The sequence below is a fragment of the Ornithorhynchus anatinus genome, chromosome 12, assembly GCF_004115215.2.
Source record: "Ornithorhynchus anatinus isolate Pmale09 chromosome 12, mOrnAna1.pri.v4, whole genome shotgun sequence".
In the NCBI taxonomy this organism is placed as follows: domain Eukaryota; kingdom Metazoa; phylum Chordata; class Mammalia; order Monotremata; family Ornithorhynchidae; genus Ornithorhynchus; species Ornithorhynchus anatinus.
In genome coordinates, this window is record NC_041739.1 from 49,266,995 (window position 1) to 49,284,817 (window position 17,823).

Consider the following 17,823-nt stretch of genomic DNA (forward strand, 5'->3'; position numbering starts at 1 on the left):
ATACCGTCGTCGTCATCATCATCATTCCCTGGGCCTCGGTTCCCTCATCTGTTAGACCGTGAGTCCGTTGTTGGGCAGGGATCGTCCCCACCTGCTGCCGAATTGCACTTCCCGAGCGCTTAGTACAGTGCTCTGCACACAGCTCTGCCACTTGTCGGCCGAGTGACTCTGGGCAAGCCGCTTCACTTCTCCGGGCCTCAGTTCCCTCATCTGTCAAATGGGAGAATAAGACTGGGAGCCTCACGGGGGACAGGGACTGTGTCCAACCTGATGAGCCTGTATCTGCCCCAGCGCTTAGAACAGTGCTCTGCACATAGTAAGCGCTTAACAAATGCCAACATGATTAGTAGGAGTAGAAGCAGTAGTGGTAAGCCCTCAATAAATGCAATTGAAAGAATGAATGACAGTGAGCCCCACGTGGGACAACCTGAGGACCTTGTATCTACCCCCAGCGCTTAGAACAGTGCTCTGCGCATAGTAAGCGCTTAGCAGATTCCCATGGTTTTCATCAGTAGTTTCAGTTAGGCTGGGCTCCAGCAAACAGCGAGTGCGCAGGCGCAGCGTTCGGAGGGCAAGGGGGCGGGGCTGGGCCGCGGCCTCCCCGGGGCGCATGCGCGGCGCCTCGTCCTCCTCCCCCGCCCCCCCCCCCCGGGCGGCAGCGGCCCCTTTAAGAGCGGGGGAGGGGCGGGGCGCCCCCGCCGAGGCCGGAAGCGAAGTACGGCAGGCCGAGCGGGTCAGGCCGGGAGGCGCTTCCGGGGGCCGGCGGGCAATCACGGGATGAAGAGGGAAAGCGGAACCGGCTGTTCCCCAGTTGCGGCCGCGGGTGGTGCGGTGTAGTCCGGCGGCCCGGGGAGTCGAAACCTGGTAATGGCCGGGCGGGGCCGCGACCCCCCCCCTCGGGACGCCTGTCGCTTGCGAGGCGGGGGTGGGGGGGGTCGCTGGGAGCCTTCCTCCCTTAGGGGTTCTCGGGTCCCCCTCCCCCCAGCACCACTCCTACTCCTTGCCCCCCGTGCGCAGGCGCAGTCCCGGGGGAGAGGGAGGGCGGTGCCCGACTTTGACGGGCCCCCCCCCCCCCCCATCCCTATTGCTGGCTCCTTCTGCGCAGGCGCAGTCCCGAGGTGGGGCGGGAGAGGGCGCTGCCCGTCCCCGACAGGGGGCCCCCCCATCCCTGCGGCTTGCTCCCTCTGCGCAGGCGCAGTCCTGCGGGGCAGGGAGGGGGCCCCCCCCCCCCGTCCCTTAATAATAATGGTGGTATTTGTTAAGCGCTTACGATGTGCAGAGCACTGTTCTAAGCGCTGGGGGAGGGGAATACAGGGTGATCAGGTGGTCCCACGTGGGGCTCACAGTCTTCCTCCCCATTTTCCAGATGAGGTCACTGAGGCCCAGAGAAGTTCAGTGACTTGCCCCAAGTCCCACAGCTGGCGGAGCGGGGATTCGAACCCACGACCTCTGACTCCCCAGCCCTGGCTCTTTCCACTGAGCCACAGTGCCTCGCTACCGTTTGCCCCCTTTTGCGCAGGCGCAGTCCCGGGCGGGGAGGGAGAGGACACCCCCCCCCCCGCGCTTCTCCCCTCTGCGCAGGCGCAGTCCCGGGAAGGGGGGAGAGGGAGCTGCCCGTCTTTGACAGGAGGCCCCACGCCGCCCCTGTGCGCAGGCGCAGTCCCGGTGGCGAGGGTGGTGCCCGTCTTGGGCGGGGGGCCCGCACCCCTTCCGTTTGCCCCCTCTGCGCAGGCGCAGTCCCGTGGGGGAGGGAGAGCGCCCCCTCCCTCCCGCTTGCCCCCTCTGCGCAGGCGCAGTCCCGTGGGAGGGAGAGGGGACCCCCTCCCACCCCTCCCGCTTGCCCCCCGTGCGCAGGCGCAGTGGGGGGTGGTAAGGGGGCGTGGCCTGTGTGTGACGTCACTCGTTTTCGTTGCAGGTGAGGGGAGCGGCCCCGCAGGAGGAAGGGGCCCATCATGGCGGATGTGAGTCACTGGGGGGGGGGGGAAGGGGGGGCCCCGACCCTTAAAAACCACAACGATTCCCATCCTCCATGTGCTGCGAAGGATCATCATCCTCATCATCATCTGGGTCGTATGTGTTGGGCGCGCACTCCGTGCCAAGCACTGCCCTAAGCGCTGGGGGGGGGGATACAAAATGATCAGGTGGTCCCACGGGGGGGCTCCCAGCCTTCATCCCCATTTTCCAGATGATGTCACTGAGGCCCAGTGAAGTGACTGGCCCACAGTCACCCAGCTGACAGGCGGCGGAGCCGGGATTAGAACCCACGACCTCTGCCTGCCGAGCCCGGGCTCTTTCCACTGAGCCACGCCGCTGCCCGTGCGCCCTCCACTGATGATGATGATGGTATTTGTTAAGCGCTTACTAGGTGCCAAGCGTCGCTCTAAGCGCTGGGCCACGCTTCTAAAGTAGTCGCTGACCCAGGGGACTGCTAGTTACCCTATGCTGTAACAGATATTGTACTTTCCCAAGTGCTCCGTAATAATAATAATAGTGTTGGCATTTATTAAGCGCTTACTATGTGCAGAGCGCTGTTCTAAGCGCTAGGGTTGACACAGGCTAATCAGGTTGTCCCGCGTGAGGCTCACGGGCTTCATCCCCATTTGACAGATGAGGGAACTGAGGCACAGAGAAGTGAAGTGACTTAGTACAGTGCTCTGCACACAGTGAGCGCTCAATAAATATGATTGAACGAATGAATTGAGCCCCCGTTTGCCAGATGACGAACCAGAGGCCCAGAGAAGGGAAGGGTCTTGCCCACAGTCATAGAGCAGATGGGGGGGGGGGGGGAGGAGGCCGGAATGAGGACCCAAGTGTCCCGATTCCCAGTCCTGTAGCAAAAATAGAACCTGCTCCAGGGGGGTGCAGTGAGGCTTGACACCCCAACTTGTGGAAGAAGGATTTGCATAGCGTTAGGGAAAAGAAATCCCAAATGGGGCACTGCGGGAGAGAGACGAATGCCACGGGAAATTTTAGGGGGTGCAGGATGACCCGTCCCTAACTAGGGTCAGTGCCACGGAGGATGATGATGATGGTGTTCGTTAAGTGATTACTATAATAATAATGTTGGTATCTGTTAAGCGCTTACTCTGTGCAGAGCACTGTTCTAAGCGCTGGGGCAGATACAGGGTGATCAGGTTGCCCCACGTGAGGCTCCCAGTCTTAATCCCCATTTTCCAGATGAGGGAACTGAGGCACAGAGAAGTGAAGTGACCTGCCCACAGTCACACAGCTGACAAGCGGCAGAGTTGGGATTCGAACTCATGACCTCTGACTCCCAAGCCCGGGCTCTCTCCACTGAGCCGTGCTGCGCCAGGCACTGTACTAAGCGCTGGAGTGGATGCCAGCAGATCGGGTTGGACACAGGCCCTGGCCCACGTGGGGCTCACGGTCTCAATCCTCATTTTACGGGAACTGAGGCCCGGTGACGTGACTCGCCCGAGGTTCCCACAGTAGAGAGGTGGTGGAGTCGGGATTAGAACCCAGGACCTCCTGACTCCCAGGGCTGTGCTCTGTCCACTGCGCCGATTCCTCTATCGGAGAGAGAGTCTGTGGAGTGACCGCCTGTAATGTCTCAGCCGTCCCGCAGCATGGCGTCGTGCCTAGAGCCCGGGCCTGGGAGTCAGGAGGTCCTGGGTTCTAATCCCGGCACTGCCCCGGTCTGCTCTGTGATCACTTGTCTGTGCCTCAGTGACCTTATCTGCAAAATGGGGATTGATACTGTGAGCCTCATAGTAATAATAATGAGGATGATGGTATTTAAGCGCTTACTGTGTGCCGAGCACTGTTCCAAGCACTGGGGGATCAGGTTGTCCCACATGGGGCTCACAGCCTTAATCCCCATTTTCCAGATGAGGTAACTGAGGCACAGAGAACTTAAGTGACTTGCCCAAAATGTGGAACAGGGACTGTGTCCGACCCAATTTGCTTGTATCCACCCCGGCACCTGGAACGGCGCCAGGCACGTTGTAAGCGCTTAACAAGTACCATTATTATTATTATCGTCTGGTGTAAGTAATGAAAACTGCTATACCGGGCTTGAGTTCTTACAGCATTCTTCTTCCTTTCTCTCTCAGGACTTGAAGCGATTCCTCTACAAAAAGTTACCAAGGTAAAAGAGTGATGGGGGCATCGCAAAATGGAGTCTGGACTTCGCTCAGTAATAATACTAATAACATTAATGCCGCCGAGCAGTCGTTAGATGCTAAGCCCTGGAGAAGACAGTCAGATGTGGCCCAGTCCCTGTCTCACGTGGGACTCAACAGTGGAGGGATGGAGGATGGGTTTTCTCAACTGTTAAAACGTGCGCTCTTTACACAGACCAGTTCAGCATTCCCCAAAACATACAGGTGAACGTCTGGAATACCCGTCATCACGGTCGTAACCGTATTAAGCGCTCTGGGCCAAGCGCTGCGGTCGATACCCGCGCGCCAGGCCGGGGACCGTCCCCCTCTCTCCCGATCGTCGGACGCCACTTGCCTTTTAGCAGAGCCCCGAACCCAAAGCTTCAACTCTTCCACCCCCGAGGCGGAATCCCCCGGGCCCGGAGGGGCACGAAGCCGGTCGGCCGGGGCGAGCGAGCCCGAGAGCCAGCGGGCCCCGGCTGGTGGGCGGCTCGCCGCTCGCGTTGCTTCTCCTCACCGTCCTAAGCTGTCTTTGCCCACGGTTTCACTTCTTCCTTTCTGTTTTCTCAGCAAGGAGATGTAGCTGAGGTCTGAAGAGATCGGTTTCCTTGTCTGCTGTGTGTCGGGGGCGGGGGGGGAGGGAGGGGGGAGTGTATTTAAGTCCGCTTTTTCTTATCATTCACTCGGTGATATATCTGAACAAATTGGCCTTTCCGAAAGCACCCGGGAATTACTGAAACTGAAAGCTCCTTGGAAGCGGGGGCTGCCTCCAGCAACCCTACCGTATCGTACCCTCCCGAGCGCTGTCCGCGGCGCTCAGGAAATGCCACTGAAGTGACTTCCTCACCAGCCTCGGGCTGCCTCCCAAACTGTGAATTCCCCTGGTTTCCGGGCCCTCTGGCGACGGCGGGGGTTTCTCATCGGGAATCCCAGGTGAGCCTCAGCCCCGAGAAACCGTACGAGGGAGTGCAGCCAATGGGTCATATTTATTGAGCGCTTGGGAGAGCCCAGTAGAACGATGAACAGGCCCGTTCCCTGCCCACAACGGGATTACAGTCTAGAGGGGATAACGGTTGTGGTGTCCGTTAAGCGTGCCAGGCACCGTACTAAGCGCCGGACTGGATACGAGCAGCTCGGGTTGGACGCAATCCCTGTCCCGCGTAGGGCTCACGGTCGCAATCCCCTTTTTCCAGATGAGGGAACTGAGGCCCGGGGGGGGGGGGGGGTGAAATGACTCGCTCAGGGTCACACAGCAGAGAGGTGGCGGAGCCGGGATCGGAACCCAGCTCCTCCTGACGCCCGGGCCTGGGCTCTATTCCCCGGGCCACGCTCCTTCTCCCGCCGTCGCCTGACCGGCAACCTTAACGTGCCTCAAGCTAACCGCCCCAATCGCCAGCCTCCGGCTCACCGTCCCCACACGGTAAAACCAGATCTGGTCCAGAACACGCGGAAGAATTAATTCCTACCCCGAGCGTCGTTCCCGGGAAGCCGGGGCGCTAAAAAAAGCCAGCAGCGTTGCCGGGAAGGTTGACGCGAACTGAACCTGTTTTCCCTTTCGCAGCGTCGAAGGTCTCCATGCGATCGTGGTGTCAGATCGAGATGGGGTGCCCGTGATTAAAGGTAACGGCGACCTGTCCTGTAGGGTTTTTCAAAAAATGGTATTGAAGTGCTCACTGTGAGCCGGGCACTCCTCCAAAGCCCTCGGGTAGATCCAAGCCAGTCGGGTCGGACGGAGCCGACGTGCCGCGCGGGGCCTCACGGTCTTAATCCTCGTTTTCCGGATGAGGTCAAGGAGGGACAGAGAAGGGAAGCGACTTGCCCAGAGTCACACAGCAGAGCACTCTGACCCAGGGTCCTCCGATTCCTAGGCCCGTCCTCCTTCCCCTGGGCCTCGCCGCTCCTCAGCTGGGTAAGGAGAAAACGGGCATCTCCGTCTGGCGGGGAAGACGTTGTTTCCGAGAAGCGTAGGCTTGCACCCGGCCCGAAGGATGCATCTGTCGTGGGCGCTTCCGAGCGCTGTCACCGAGCGCTCGCAAACTCCCAGAAAGTGCTCCGCACACACCGGGCACCCACCCAAACCAGGTGACGGTGATTTGGTCACAACAGTCCGGTCGTAGAGGTCGTTAAAAGGGCCCAGACTCGATCCTGGGCCATAGCGTTTATGGAGCACCTGTCGATCGGTGGCATTTATTGAGCGCTTCCCGGGTGCCGAGCACTGTTGGGAGCGGTTGGGAGAGTAGGTGTGATCTCCGCCCACAAGGAGACACTGGGGAAGCGCGGAGTGACGACGAGATTCCGAGCCCACGGGGAAGCAGGATGGTGTAGTGGGTAGAGCCCGGGCCTGGAAGTCAGAAGGTCAGGGGTTCTAATCCAGTCGCATTATCAGCTGTGTGATTCTGGGCAAGTCACCTCTCTGTGCCTCAGTTATCTGTAAAATGGGGATTAAAACGGCGTGCCCCACGTGGGACAACCTGATCACCTTGTATCTCCCCCAACGCCTAGAACCCTAAGCGCTTAACAAAATATCATCGTGATTATGATTTATTATTACTTACTCTGGGAGCAAAAGGGCCCGTTTCCTAGAAACCGGAATCAGTCGAGCCAGGAGTCAGCGAGCTAAGACGGTGGCCTTCCCAACGGCCGCCCCGAGAAAGCTCACCATCCGCTGTGTGACCCGGGGCGGGTCGCTTTCCTTATCTGGGCCTCGGCTCCCCCATCTGTGAACTGGGGATTAAGACCGTGAGCCCCACGCGGGACGGGGCCCGGGTCCAACCCGATTAGCTTGGAACGACCCCGGCGCTTAGTAGAGCACCTGGCACGTAGCAAGCGCTTAACAAATACCATAGGAAAAAACCAAAAGGCAGCTTCTCCGCAAATGCCAGCCGAGCTTTCTCTCCCCCCCCCCCCCCCCCCCCCCGGCCCACCCCTGTCGGAAAAATAAGTCCTTAATCTCTAAAACATATAGAGGAAAATGGATCACCCCTCTCAAGCCATTTCCCCCGTGGAGAGTATCTGAGAGGCAGATCAGCGGTTCTTCCTCAGCGTGGCTCAGTGGAAAGAGCCCGGGCTGGGGAGTCAGAGGTCTCGGTTTCTAATCCCGGCTCCGTCACTTCGCGGCTGTGTGACTTCGGGCAAGTCACTCAACTTCTCTGGGCCTCACTGACCTCATCTGTAAAATGGGGATGAAGACCGGGAGCCCCACGTGGGACACTGGATCTACCCCAGTGCTTTGAACGGTGCCCGGCACGTAGTGAGCACTTGACAAATACCATCATTTTTATATTATTATTATTATCATTCTGAGTGTCACCGCAATCAGTCAGGGGGTGGTATTTACCGAGCGCTTCCTGGGTGCACTAAGCGTGCGAGAGAGTCCAGTGCGGAGGAGCCGGTGGACACGCCCCCTACCCTCCGCGCCACAGCCGGTCAGTAGACGCCGTCCACTTCAGAGGAGGACATTGGGATGGAGGGTCGGGTCGGGGGGGGGGGGGTCCCCTGATCCCTTGCGGACCCGGGCCGGGGGTCCCTCATTTGTGTTTTCCACGCGCATCGGGGGGTCGGGAGCTGCCATCCGGGGGCGGTCGTCGACCCGCGCGGCCTTTCTTCGCAGTGGCCAACGACAGCGCCCCGGAACACGCCTTGAGGCCTGGCTTCTTGTCCACTTTCGCCCTGGCGACGGACCAGGGCAGCAAGCTGGGACTCTCGAAGAATAAAAGCATCATCTGCTACTACAACACCTACCAGGTAAGCCGAGTCGATCGGCCAGTCCGGGGGTATTTGGCGAGCGCCCGCCGTGTGCCGCGCACGGCACTTGGGCACCCGGGCGAGTAGAATCCAACCGAGCTGGTAGACGCGCTCCCTGCCTACAGCGAACGTGCAGTCTCTTCGGATCGTATCCCGGGAAAGCGACAGAAAAGGATAAAAAAGGGAGGTTTCACGGGCCACCAGCTTTGTATGCTCGGTCAGAAGCACGGTCTTGAAGATTCATCTCCCTCCCCACCGTCGCCCCCCCGGGAGACACGGCCCCTTGGCTAACCGGACGGCGACTCTCGCCGAGCGCTCAGTACGGTGCTGCGCACACGGTAAGAGCTCCATAAACACGACTGAATCGGATTGAAAATTCACGTGATGGCAGTTGCCGAAATCGACAGGCTTGAAATAGCTGCTTTTGTTCCAGCACGTGCTCGGTCGGTGATGGCAGCAGGGTTGGAGGTCCGTTTTTCCGGGGAAAAAACTGGTTTAGAAGACCGTAATTGCCCACGTCTTCCATCTTTAAAGAATGGTAGCTCGTGCCTACTTAGGCCGTGTTCAGTATTCCTTTCATTTCTTCATCTAAGGAGCAAAGGGATAACAGCAATGAGTTCGGAAAGAATAACAGCGATCCCTTTGATATGAATTTTGATTTTTTTTTTTTTTTTATTTTTAAGAAAGCAAACGCCAGCAGCCCCTTATTATTTTATTGTTTTAGTTGTTTTTATAGTAGTAAGTGCTTACTGTGAGTCAGGCACTGTAGTAGGCGCTGGGCTAGATACAAGATAATCAGGTCGGACGCGGTCCGTGTCCCACGTGGGGCTCAGGGTCTGAATCCCCGTTTTACAGATGAGGTAACTGAGGGCCAGCGAACAATAATAATCATGATGATGGTATTTGTTAAGCACTTACTCTGTGCCAAGCACTGCCCTAAGCGCCGGCGTAGATACAGGGTAATCAGGTTGGCCCAAAGTGGGGCTCACAGTGTTAATCCCCCTTTTCCAGATGAGGGAACAGGCACAGAGAAGTGAAGTGACTTGCCCGAAGTCACACAGCTGATGAGTGGCGGAGCCGGGAATAGAACCCTCGACCTCCGACTCCCAAGCCCGAGCTCTTTCCACTGAGCCACGCTGCTTCTCTGGGAGGTAAAGCGACGTGTCCGTGGTCACGCAGCGGACAAGCGGCTTAGGCAGAATTAGAACCCAGGCCCTCCTGCCTCCCAAGCCCATAGTTTATCCAGTAGACCGTGCTGCTTCGATACATTGGTTCGATCTCTTGTTTTTAATCGCGTCCGGCCACACAGGCCGTTTTTTTACCCCCCTTCTTGTTGCCCTCCCCAAATCGAGGAAAATGCAAAACTTGGGGTGCGTTCGGACCGACTCCATCTCTCGTCCCCAGCTCCATCACAGTCATCCCGTGTCCCTTCCTGAGCGTTTACTAGGTGCGGAGCACTGAATCGAACCCTTGGGATAGTCCGATCTAACCGGGTTGGCGGGCACATTCCCCGTCGGCAGCGAACGACCCGAGGTGCTGCCCTGTACCTGAAAACCGCTCGGTGGAAGATGGGTTCGGGTCCGTTTAGCGCTCAGAAAAGGCGCTTCAGTTTAAGTTCCTTGCGGGCGGGGGTCACGTCTTCCAACTCTAGTACGGCGTGACGACGATGGTATTCGTCAAACGCTTTCTCCGTCCCGAGGACTGTTCTGAGCGCTGGGGTCGACAGAGGTTCGTTCATTCATTCAGTCGTATTTATCGAGCGCTTACTGCGCGCAGAGCACCGTACCGAACGCTCGGGAGGTACATTTCCCGGCTCCGCCGCTTGTCAGCTGGGTCACCGAGTCACTTCCCTTCTCTGGGGCTCCGTCGTCTCATCTGTAAAATGGGAATCGAGCCCGTGAGCCCCACGTGGGACAAGGGCTGTGTCCCTCCCAATTTGCTGTATCCGCCCCAGCGCTTAGTACGGTGCCTGGCACGTAGTAGGTGCTTAACAAATGCCAGAATTTTTCTTTTTTTTTATTTAACCACCTGCTCGGTGCCAGGCGCCGTACTAAGCCCCGGGGTAGGTACCGGGTGATTGGACACAGTCCCTGTCCCGCGCAGGACTCCCCGCCTTAATCCCCGTTTTACAGATGAGGGAACCGAGGCACAGATAGATCAAGCGACTTGCCCGAGGTCACCGAGCAGGTGAGCGGCGGAGCCGGGATCGGAACCCAGCTCCTTCGGACTCCCGGGCCCGTGCCCTTTCCACCAGGCCACGCCGCCCCGTTTGGCGTGACAGCGTGAATTTGATTTTAGCTTTCTCGTTTTCTCCGATCCCACCCATTTCATCAGGGTTTCCCCCTGGTCGGATTCCCCACCGACGGGCTCCTAGTCTCCTTCCTTCCAAAGTCAGTCTCCTTTTGCCGGCAAGATTTGCGTCCCGACGCCCAGGCGACGCGGGGAGGGTCCGGGTCGCCTCGACGGACCACGGCCGGGAGGTCTGTCGTTAGAGGGGGACCGTCGTCCAGGCCGACGTATCGGACGCGTTCACCGCCGAGGTGCCCCAGACGTCCGGGTGCCTTCCGTGCCGGCAGACCGTCACATGTTTGGTTTCCGTCTCTAAGGTGGTCCAGTTCAATCGTTTGCCCTTGGTGGTGAGTTTCATAGCCAGCAGCACCGCCAACACCGGTAAGTTCTCATTACCGTCACTCTCGGGTGAGTGAGGAAGCAGCGGGAGAAGCGGAGCGGCCGGAGCCCGGGCTCGGGAGGCGGGAGGACCCGGGTTCCAATCCCGGCTCCGCCCGGTGATCTCGGGGGAAGTCGCTTCACCTCCCTGGGCTTCGGGCACCTCGTCGGTGAAACGGGGATTGAGGGCGAGCCCCGTACGGTACAGCCTGTCCAATCTGATCGACCTGTGTCTACCCCAGGGCTTAGAACAGCGCTCGACACGTACGACGCGCTTAACGCGTGCCGTCGTTATTACGATCATCGCCCCGTCGCTTCCTGCCGGAATGCGGCTTTGGGGTGATGCTGATAATCGCGGAACCTGTTAAGCGCTTCGTGCGTGCCGGGCACCGTACTTGGCGCCGGGGTGGATGCAGGCGGATCCGGTGGGACGCAGTCCCGGTCCCACGTGGGGCTCCCGGTTTGAGTCCCCGTTTTCCAGAGGAGGGAACTGAGGCCCAGAGAAGCGAAGTGACTCGCCCAGGGTCCCACAGCGGACAGATGGCAGAGCCGGGGTTAGAACCCAGGTCTCTCTGAGTCCCCGGCCCGGCTCCTGCTCGGTAGTCCGTGCTGCTTGGGGTCGGGCGCCTCGGGAGGAGAGGGGAGCCAAGTGCCGTGACGCGGGCGAGGATCGCCCGGGCCGCAGCGGGACGCCCCGGGGGGATGCCGTCGGACAGAAACGGGATGCGACTCTGCGTCAGAAGCGCGAAGGGAGCTGCTCGGAGGGTCGGTCCGTCGTATTTATCGAGCGCCAACTGTTTGCAGCGCACTGTGCAATATACCGGACGCCTTCCCTGCCCGCGATGAGCTTACGGTCTAGAGGGGGAGACAGACAGTCGGAGAAATCAATGAATGAGAGATACGGGCAGAAGCGCCGTGGGGCTGGGAGGGGGTGGGATAAAGGGAGCCGGTCAAGGTGACGCAGAAGGGAGTGAGAAGAGTTCGGTCATCCTGGGTTTTTCGAAGCTTTCGATCATTCGCTCGTACCTGCCGTGCGCTCCCTGTGTGCAGAACACTTTCCTAACGGCTTGAGAAAGCACAGTACCACGGTCAACAGACACGTTCCCTGCCCGCAACGAGCGTACGGTCGTTCCTGGCATACGGCTGCCCCTCGTGCTACATCACCTTCACTCCCCGCTCCTCGACTCCCCCTCCCCCCGAAGCTCCCGCTCAGAAAAAGCCGCTCCGTACTCGACGGCAGACAGCGAGCCGCCGCTGCCCCGACCGGGCTCGGGCCGCCCGTGCTTCGTCGTCTCAGCCTCTCTCGCGCCGCACGTAAAAGTCCTGGTCGTCCCGGCTTCCGGCTTCCCCCGTTTCCGCCCGCCGAATGGCAGCCGTTGGGGTACCCCGTTCTCGTCCCTTCGCTTTGCTTGTCTGGTTCTGTTTTCGTGGTATCCGTCAAGTGGTCGCTTACGTGTCGGGCCTCTTCCGAGCGCTGGGGTAGATACAGGGTAGTCAGGCGGGACGCGGTCCCCGTCCCACCCGGGGCTCACGCTCTTAATCCCCATTTTACAGAGGAGGGAACCGAGGCCCAGAGAAGTGACGGGACTCGGTCACGGGGCGGACCGCTGGCAGAGCTGGGGCTAGAACCCGGGTCCTCCCGACTCCCAGGCCCGGGCCCCCGCTTCTCTGGGGGCTGGGTCCGATGCGGTCGTCTCGTTTCCGCCCCGGCGCTTGGCCCCTCGTGCTCCCGACCCGCTGCCCCGAGAAGTAATATCGTTCTTGGTGCCGCGGCCTGCCCGGCCTTGGCTCTCTCTCTCTTTCCCGAGCCTTCCCCCGGCTCACGTCCGGCCCGCGTCTGTCCTCACGGGGTCCCCGGCCTGCCGCAGCGAGTCCCGTTTGACTCACTAGCTAACGGTAATAGTTATGGCCTTTTTTTAAGTGCTAAACTGTACTAAGCGCCAGGGCGGGTACAGGCAAATCGGGTTGGATACGGTCCTTTAGCCCACGTGGGATTCAGAGTCTCGATGCCCATTTTACAGGTGAGGCAGCCGAGGCCCAGAGAGGCGAAGTAACTCGCCCGAGGTCACGTAACAGATAAGGGGCGGAGCCGGGATCCGAACTCACGGCCTTCCGACTCCCCGGGGCCGTGCCCGGTCCGCTACGGCACGCCGCTTCTCACCAGATAGCTGCTGCCTACCCGCCGCCCAGGAGAAGGCCGACGACTCGGCCGCCGGGTCGCCCGCGTTGGGTCAGCCGTACTTCTTGGGCGCTTACGGGGTGCGGAGCGCCGTACTGAGGGCTTGGGAAAGCACCACACGACATTAAAGGGCGACATTCCCCGCCCACGGCGGAACACGGACCGGCCGTCCCGCTGTTAGCCGCCGGCGGCCTTACGAGGAGGCCCGTCCTTTCCCCACCCCCGTGCCCTTCTTCCTTTAAAACCACCGAAACCGGTATTGCCACGGTGGGCTCTTATCACGGACCCAGCTCGACGTGAGGTGGTGGCGGTTTCCTTTCTTGGTGGCTTTTTGGTGTGTGTGCGTGTGGTCGGGTTTGGCGTGGCCCTTTTCACGGGGGAAACTACGTCAAGTCGTAGCGGGAATGGCCGTCCTTGTGGCGTCAGGGACTGCGATAACGGTAACGGGGGCTCCTCTGCCTGTCGCTCCCCTTCGCGACTGGAAGGTGAGCAGGAAGCCGAGTCCCCTGATTGCAGGCGGACTGGTGCGACGTGAGAATGTTTTCCCCCCTCAAGCCGTATCCCCTCCCCGGAGGGAAAAGTGGAAGCGAAACCTCCCCCCCCCCCCCCCCCCCCCCAGCCCCCTCCGAGAGGAGGTTTGCTTTCGTTTCTGGAGGGAAGGGCGTCGGAACCCCCTCAGGTTCCGTCTTGCGTGATCGGCGGCGTGTTCCCGATAACCCGCTTTCCGTTGGCCGTTGCAGGGCTGATCGTGAGCCTAGAGAAGGAACTAGCCCCACTGTTCGAAGAGCTGCGACAAGTCGTGGAAGTTTCTTAACCCGCCGAGGGTCTCCGGAAGGCCCCCGGCGAAGAGACGAGAAGAATCCACGGGGAAAATACGGCTCCGCGCGCCAGAGACCCCCCCCGCCCCCCGCCCCCAGGGCCGCTCTCCCCCGCCCGTCGCGCTAAAGAATGAGCCCGTTCGATCCGCGTCCGGACCGTTAGGCCGCCGCGGCGTGTTGGTCGGGGGCGTCTCGATGGTCTGAAGCGGGGGAGAGAGCCGCTACCTCAGCTCCTGTGGAGTTCATCGGCCCGGCCGGCGATCGGAAATGAGACGCCCCCCCCCCCCGCCGTCCCCACCGGCTCCCCGTCAGAACGGGATCCCGATCCCCACGGGCCGGCCCCCCCGTCGTCCGCGGAACGTCGACGTCCCCGCCAGCCCACCCCACCCCTGGACGCCTCGGTGGCCTTTCTCCGGGCTACCCGGGAGTGCTCGTTGGCCCCAGTACAATCACGACCCCGAGTTAATGCCGTCGTCCGGCGGAGGCGGAGAAGCGCGGCGGAATACGTTCGACGGAAGCTCGGCCCCGGGAGAGGTCTGCCCCTTCCCCTCGGCCGTCCGTAACCAATCAGCCTTCGGACGTTTGCGTGTTCTGCGTGCGGCGTGGACGCGAGAGTCGGGTTCGGTCTCTCTGGTTTCGGGGTTTCGGTGTTGGTGTGGATGTAGTCATACGGCACCCGAGCGGTTCCTTCCCCCTCACCCCCCCGCCCCCGGTTCCCCGGAGCGACTCTAAATAAAATCGTATTTTTAAAAAGGGCAGCTTGAGTTCTTGGTGCGCGCGGAGGCTTCCTTCCACCCAGGTCGCCGCTCGGCCTTCAAGTTGAAACGGGAGAGGCGGCCGCGGGGTCGGGGCGGGTGGAGGGGGGAGAGAACGGCGGGCAGAAGGGATGTTCAACCCAAAAGGAACATGTCTGAAGCCCCCACCTTCCCTCCCCGTTCTAGAGTTCAAATCTTGTCGCCTGGGTGGAGCGGGACAGCTGGGAGGGGTTTGGAAAAGCAAGATTTCAGGCAGGAGAATTGCCCCAACGGAGTCGGGAATCGGGGAAGAAAAGGGCCGACCAGCCGACGGGGTCGTGGAAGCGAGGTGGGAGCGCGCGAAGAGAGACTCGGTGAGGGGGAGGGGGGGGCACAAGCCATCTCCCCCTCTCCCCTCTCCCTTCCCTCAACCTGAGGAAAAAAGGCAAATGAATTGGGCCGGAAGGTCCAGCGGACCCTGAGCCCCCTTGGTCTCCGTCGTCCTCCTTCCACGGCCATAGCACGCACCCCTCCCTCCTTCCCTCCATCACTCCATCCCTTCTTCGTCTCCCCTCACCTCTCCTCCTCGATTCTTAGAGAAGCAGCGTGGCTCAGTGGAAAGAGCCCGGGCTTGGGAGTCAGAGGACGCGGGTTCTAATCCCGGCTCCGACACTTGCCCGCCGTGTCGGGCGAGCCACTTGGTGCCTCGGTTACCTCATCCGTGAGATGAGGATTAAGGTTGTGAGCCCCACGTGGGACAACCTGATGACCTTGTATCTACCCCAGCGCTTAGAACAGCGCTTGGCACGTAGTAAGCGCTCAACAGATGTCATCATGATGATGATTATTTCAGGATTACACCTCCACAGCGAAGTCAGCCTCCTCAAAGTTAACGTAACGCGTGTTGGTTTGGTCGGATCGGCTCTCGGGGCACCATTTGGTCACGGCGTTCCGTTGCGTCGTGAGCTCGTCGTGGGCAGGAACGGGTTACGTCACCCTTTCCCAGGCGTTTAGTACGGTGCTTTGCGCACAGTGAGCGCTCAGTAAATACGACGGTACGAACGTTGATCTTTCGCACAGAAAGGTTGCCACTCGCTGAACCTGCCGAGAGGCTGAAGTTAAAATCGCCAGGAGCCGTTGGGTGGTAGGGACTATCGTTTAAATCCGCGGGTAAATACGGGGAAAAGTCGGGGGAGCGGAGAGAAACAGAATTCTTTCCAAACACAAAGTCTCAATACATCCACCGCTCCGGTTTGGTTATCTTTCACTGCCCTCTGAGTAAATGGAGATGATTTTCAGAATCTTGACTTTTTAGTATCCTAATGGACTAAATGAGGGGCTTGTCGGTGCCAGAATAAGAGTAATAATTGTGGTTTTTAAGCGCCCACTGTATGTCGAGGCTAGGGATTCGTTTCGAACGTTGTATATTATGCTCCGCCAATTGCACTTCTCTGGGCCTCAGTCCCTCGTCTGTAAAGTGGGGATTAAATATGTGTTCTCCCTCCTATTTAGAATGTGAGCCCCATGTGGGGCGGGGACTGAGTCCAACCTGACTAACCTGAACCTACCCCAGCGCTTACGATAGTGCCCGACCCACAGTGAGTGCTTGATGGATACCGGAATTCGTCTATGTACCGTACCGGCTTTTGGCAATACGGATTCTGGTATTACCCACGTAACTGCCCCACTTTGGGATAGTTTTGTCACATTTAAACAGGGGTGGGGCTAATCGAATGGGCCATATAAGATTAAATCTAGCAATAGGGAGAGGAAAGAAAGGGAGGGGAGAAGGAAGAGGAAGATCAACGGGCACCTGAGACCGTCTTTCCTTCCGTCCGTTGCCCTCTCCCAACTGCTCAACTTCCTCTACTAGTGGGTTGCCCCATTCTCACCCTCCTCCTCCTCGCAACTGTGTGGTTTGAAAAATGGCTTTTTAAATCCTCTGAAGTGGGCATGGGACAATTACGCGGCGGAAGCGATTATAGGAGTGTATGGAGAGGCGGTATGGCCTAGCGGACAGAAGTCAGGCCGGGGAGTCGGTAGGACCTGGGTTCTAATCCCGGCTCGGCCACTTGGCTGCCCGTGTGACCTTGGGAAGTCACTTCGCTTCCCTGAGCCCGTTGATGGGTAGGGATTGTCTCTGTTTGTTGCTGAATTCCAAGCGCCTAGTCCAGCGGTCTGCACACGGGAAGCGCTCCGTAAATCCGATTGAATGTGTCAACGTGCCTCGGTTCCCACATCTGTAAAATGGAGGTTAAAACTGTGAGCCCTATGAGGGACTCAGGATTCACTTGATTTGCTGGTATCCACCCCAGTGCTGAGTACAGTGCCTGACATATAGTAAGCGCTTAACAAATACTATTAGTATTAACAGAAGCGGTGGTGTCCGTTCAGCCGTATTTATTGAGAGCTTACCGTGTGCAGAGCACTGTACGAGGCGCTTGGGAGAGTACAATACAACAGTAAACACGTTCCCTGCCCACAGTGAGCTTACAGTGTAGAGCTGGGGAGACGGATATCAATACAGATAAATAAAATGACAGATATGGACGTAATTGCTGCGGGGCTGGGAGAGGGGGGAGAGCAAAGGGAGCGGGGTCAGGGCGACGCAGAAGGGAGTGGGAGAGGAGGAAAAGGGGGCTTAGACGGGAAGGCCTCTTGGAGGAGATGGGCCTTCAGTAATAACGGGAGTAATAGTTGTTGTGAATTGTGCATTTGGTCCGGGAAGAACTGAGACATCAATCGCATTTTTAAACCGGTCTTTAATAACACTCTCTCCTTGTGGATTTTTCCACGACTGTACATAATAAGTTAGTCACGAGCCCTCGATGGTTTTCTGAAGAAGCCAGCCGGCGGATGGGCGGCCAACCGGGCCGGCGCGGAGACGGCCGGACGCGGGCCCGCCCTCCCTCCGGGCCAACGGCCGGCCGGGTCAGAGCCGGAGCCTTCCCGCCCCCCCCCCCCCGGAAGCCGGCGAGGGGCCATCGGGGAATCGTAACTACCGAGCGTTTAGCGTGCGCGGAGCGCCGTGCCGATCTGATCGGCCGGCCTGGACGAACGTGGCTCTCGAGGGGGACCCTGGGGCGAGGCTGGGGGCCACCGGCCTCCGCCATCCTGCCCCGTGGCCGCCCTGACGAGGGGAGCTCCCCCCAGGCGGGGGGACCGGGGGTCCTGCAGAGGCGTGATTTAGCCCTGGGCGGCCCCCTCCCCGCTCCACCCGTCTCCACCGTCGCATCGGCCGGAAGGAGGTGAGGAGGGCGTCTCGGGCCGGGGATGGACGGGGGGCTCTCTGAGGCCAGGCCGCAGCCCGCGCTGTCGGGGGGCGGTGGGCTTCTGGCTGATGGGGGTGGAGGGGAAGGGAGGGGGCGGGCTCCTCAACCGGGGCAGAGGTGGGGCAGAGAGGGGGTGAGCTCTTAGCCAACGGTGGTGTGGGGCAGGGAGAGGAGGGCGCAAGCTCCTGATCAATGGCAGTGGGGGGTCGGGGGCCGGGGGGTCCTGACGTCTGGGAGTGGTGGGTCAGAGCGGACCACCGTGTTCTTGGCTAAATGGTCTCTGGTCTC

General features: G+C 59.8%; 1 protein-coding gene across 7 annotated transcripts; it reads left to right on the plus strand.

The window, feature by feature from the left end:
* Positions 1–710: 710 nt before the first annotated feature.
* Positions 711–14,284, plus strand: LAMTOR3 (late endosomal/lysosomal adaptor, MAPK and MTOR activator 3). Of its 7 annotated transcripts, XM_039913735.1 has the most exons (8): positions 711–864; positions 1,916–1,961; positions 4,074–4,108; positions 5,683–5,741; positions 7,445–7,546; positions 7,732–7,865; positions 10,472–10,535; positions 13,452–14,284. In XM_039913735.1, the coding sequence occupies exons 2-8, from the start codon at positions 1,953–1,955 to the stop codon at positions 13,523–13,525; spliced, it is 477 nt and encodes a 158-aa protein (XP_039769669.1). In that variant the 5' UTR covers positions 711–864; positions 1,916–1,952; the 3' UTR covers positions 13,526–14,284. The 7 variants fall into 7 exon arrangements, 6 of the variants coding, with proteins under 6 accessions (XP_039769669.1, XP_028932832.1, XP_039769666.1 ...); XM_029076999.2 differs by lacking the exon at positions 7,445–7,546 and having other exon boundaries at positions 719–864; XR_005660622.1 differs by lacking the exons at positions 711–864; positions 1,916–1,961; positions 4,074–4,108; positions 10,472–10,535; positions 13,452–14,284 and adding exons at positions 4,115–4,346; positions 7,991–8,203; positions 8,877–8,909.
* Positions 14,285–17,823: the final 3,539 nt, after the last annotated feature.

Bases quoted from the DNA above. Each gene is read 5' to 3' on its own strand.
- LAMTOR3 (XM_039913732.1), top strand. From the start codon at position 4,120: ATGGGGGCATCGCAAAATGGAGTCTGGACTTCGCTCAGTAATAATACT. The intron at 7,547-7,731 runs GTCAGTAGACGC...CTTTCTTCGCAG, and splicing joins TACCCTCCGCGCCACAGCCG to TGGCCAACGACAGCGCCCCG. The intron at 10,536-13,451 runs GTAAGTTCTCAT...TGGCCGTTGCAG, and splicing joins CAGCAGCACCGCCAACACCG to GGCTGATCGTGAGCCTAGAG.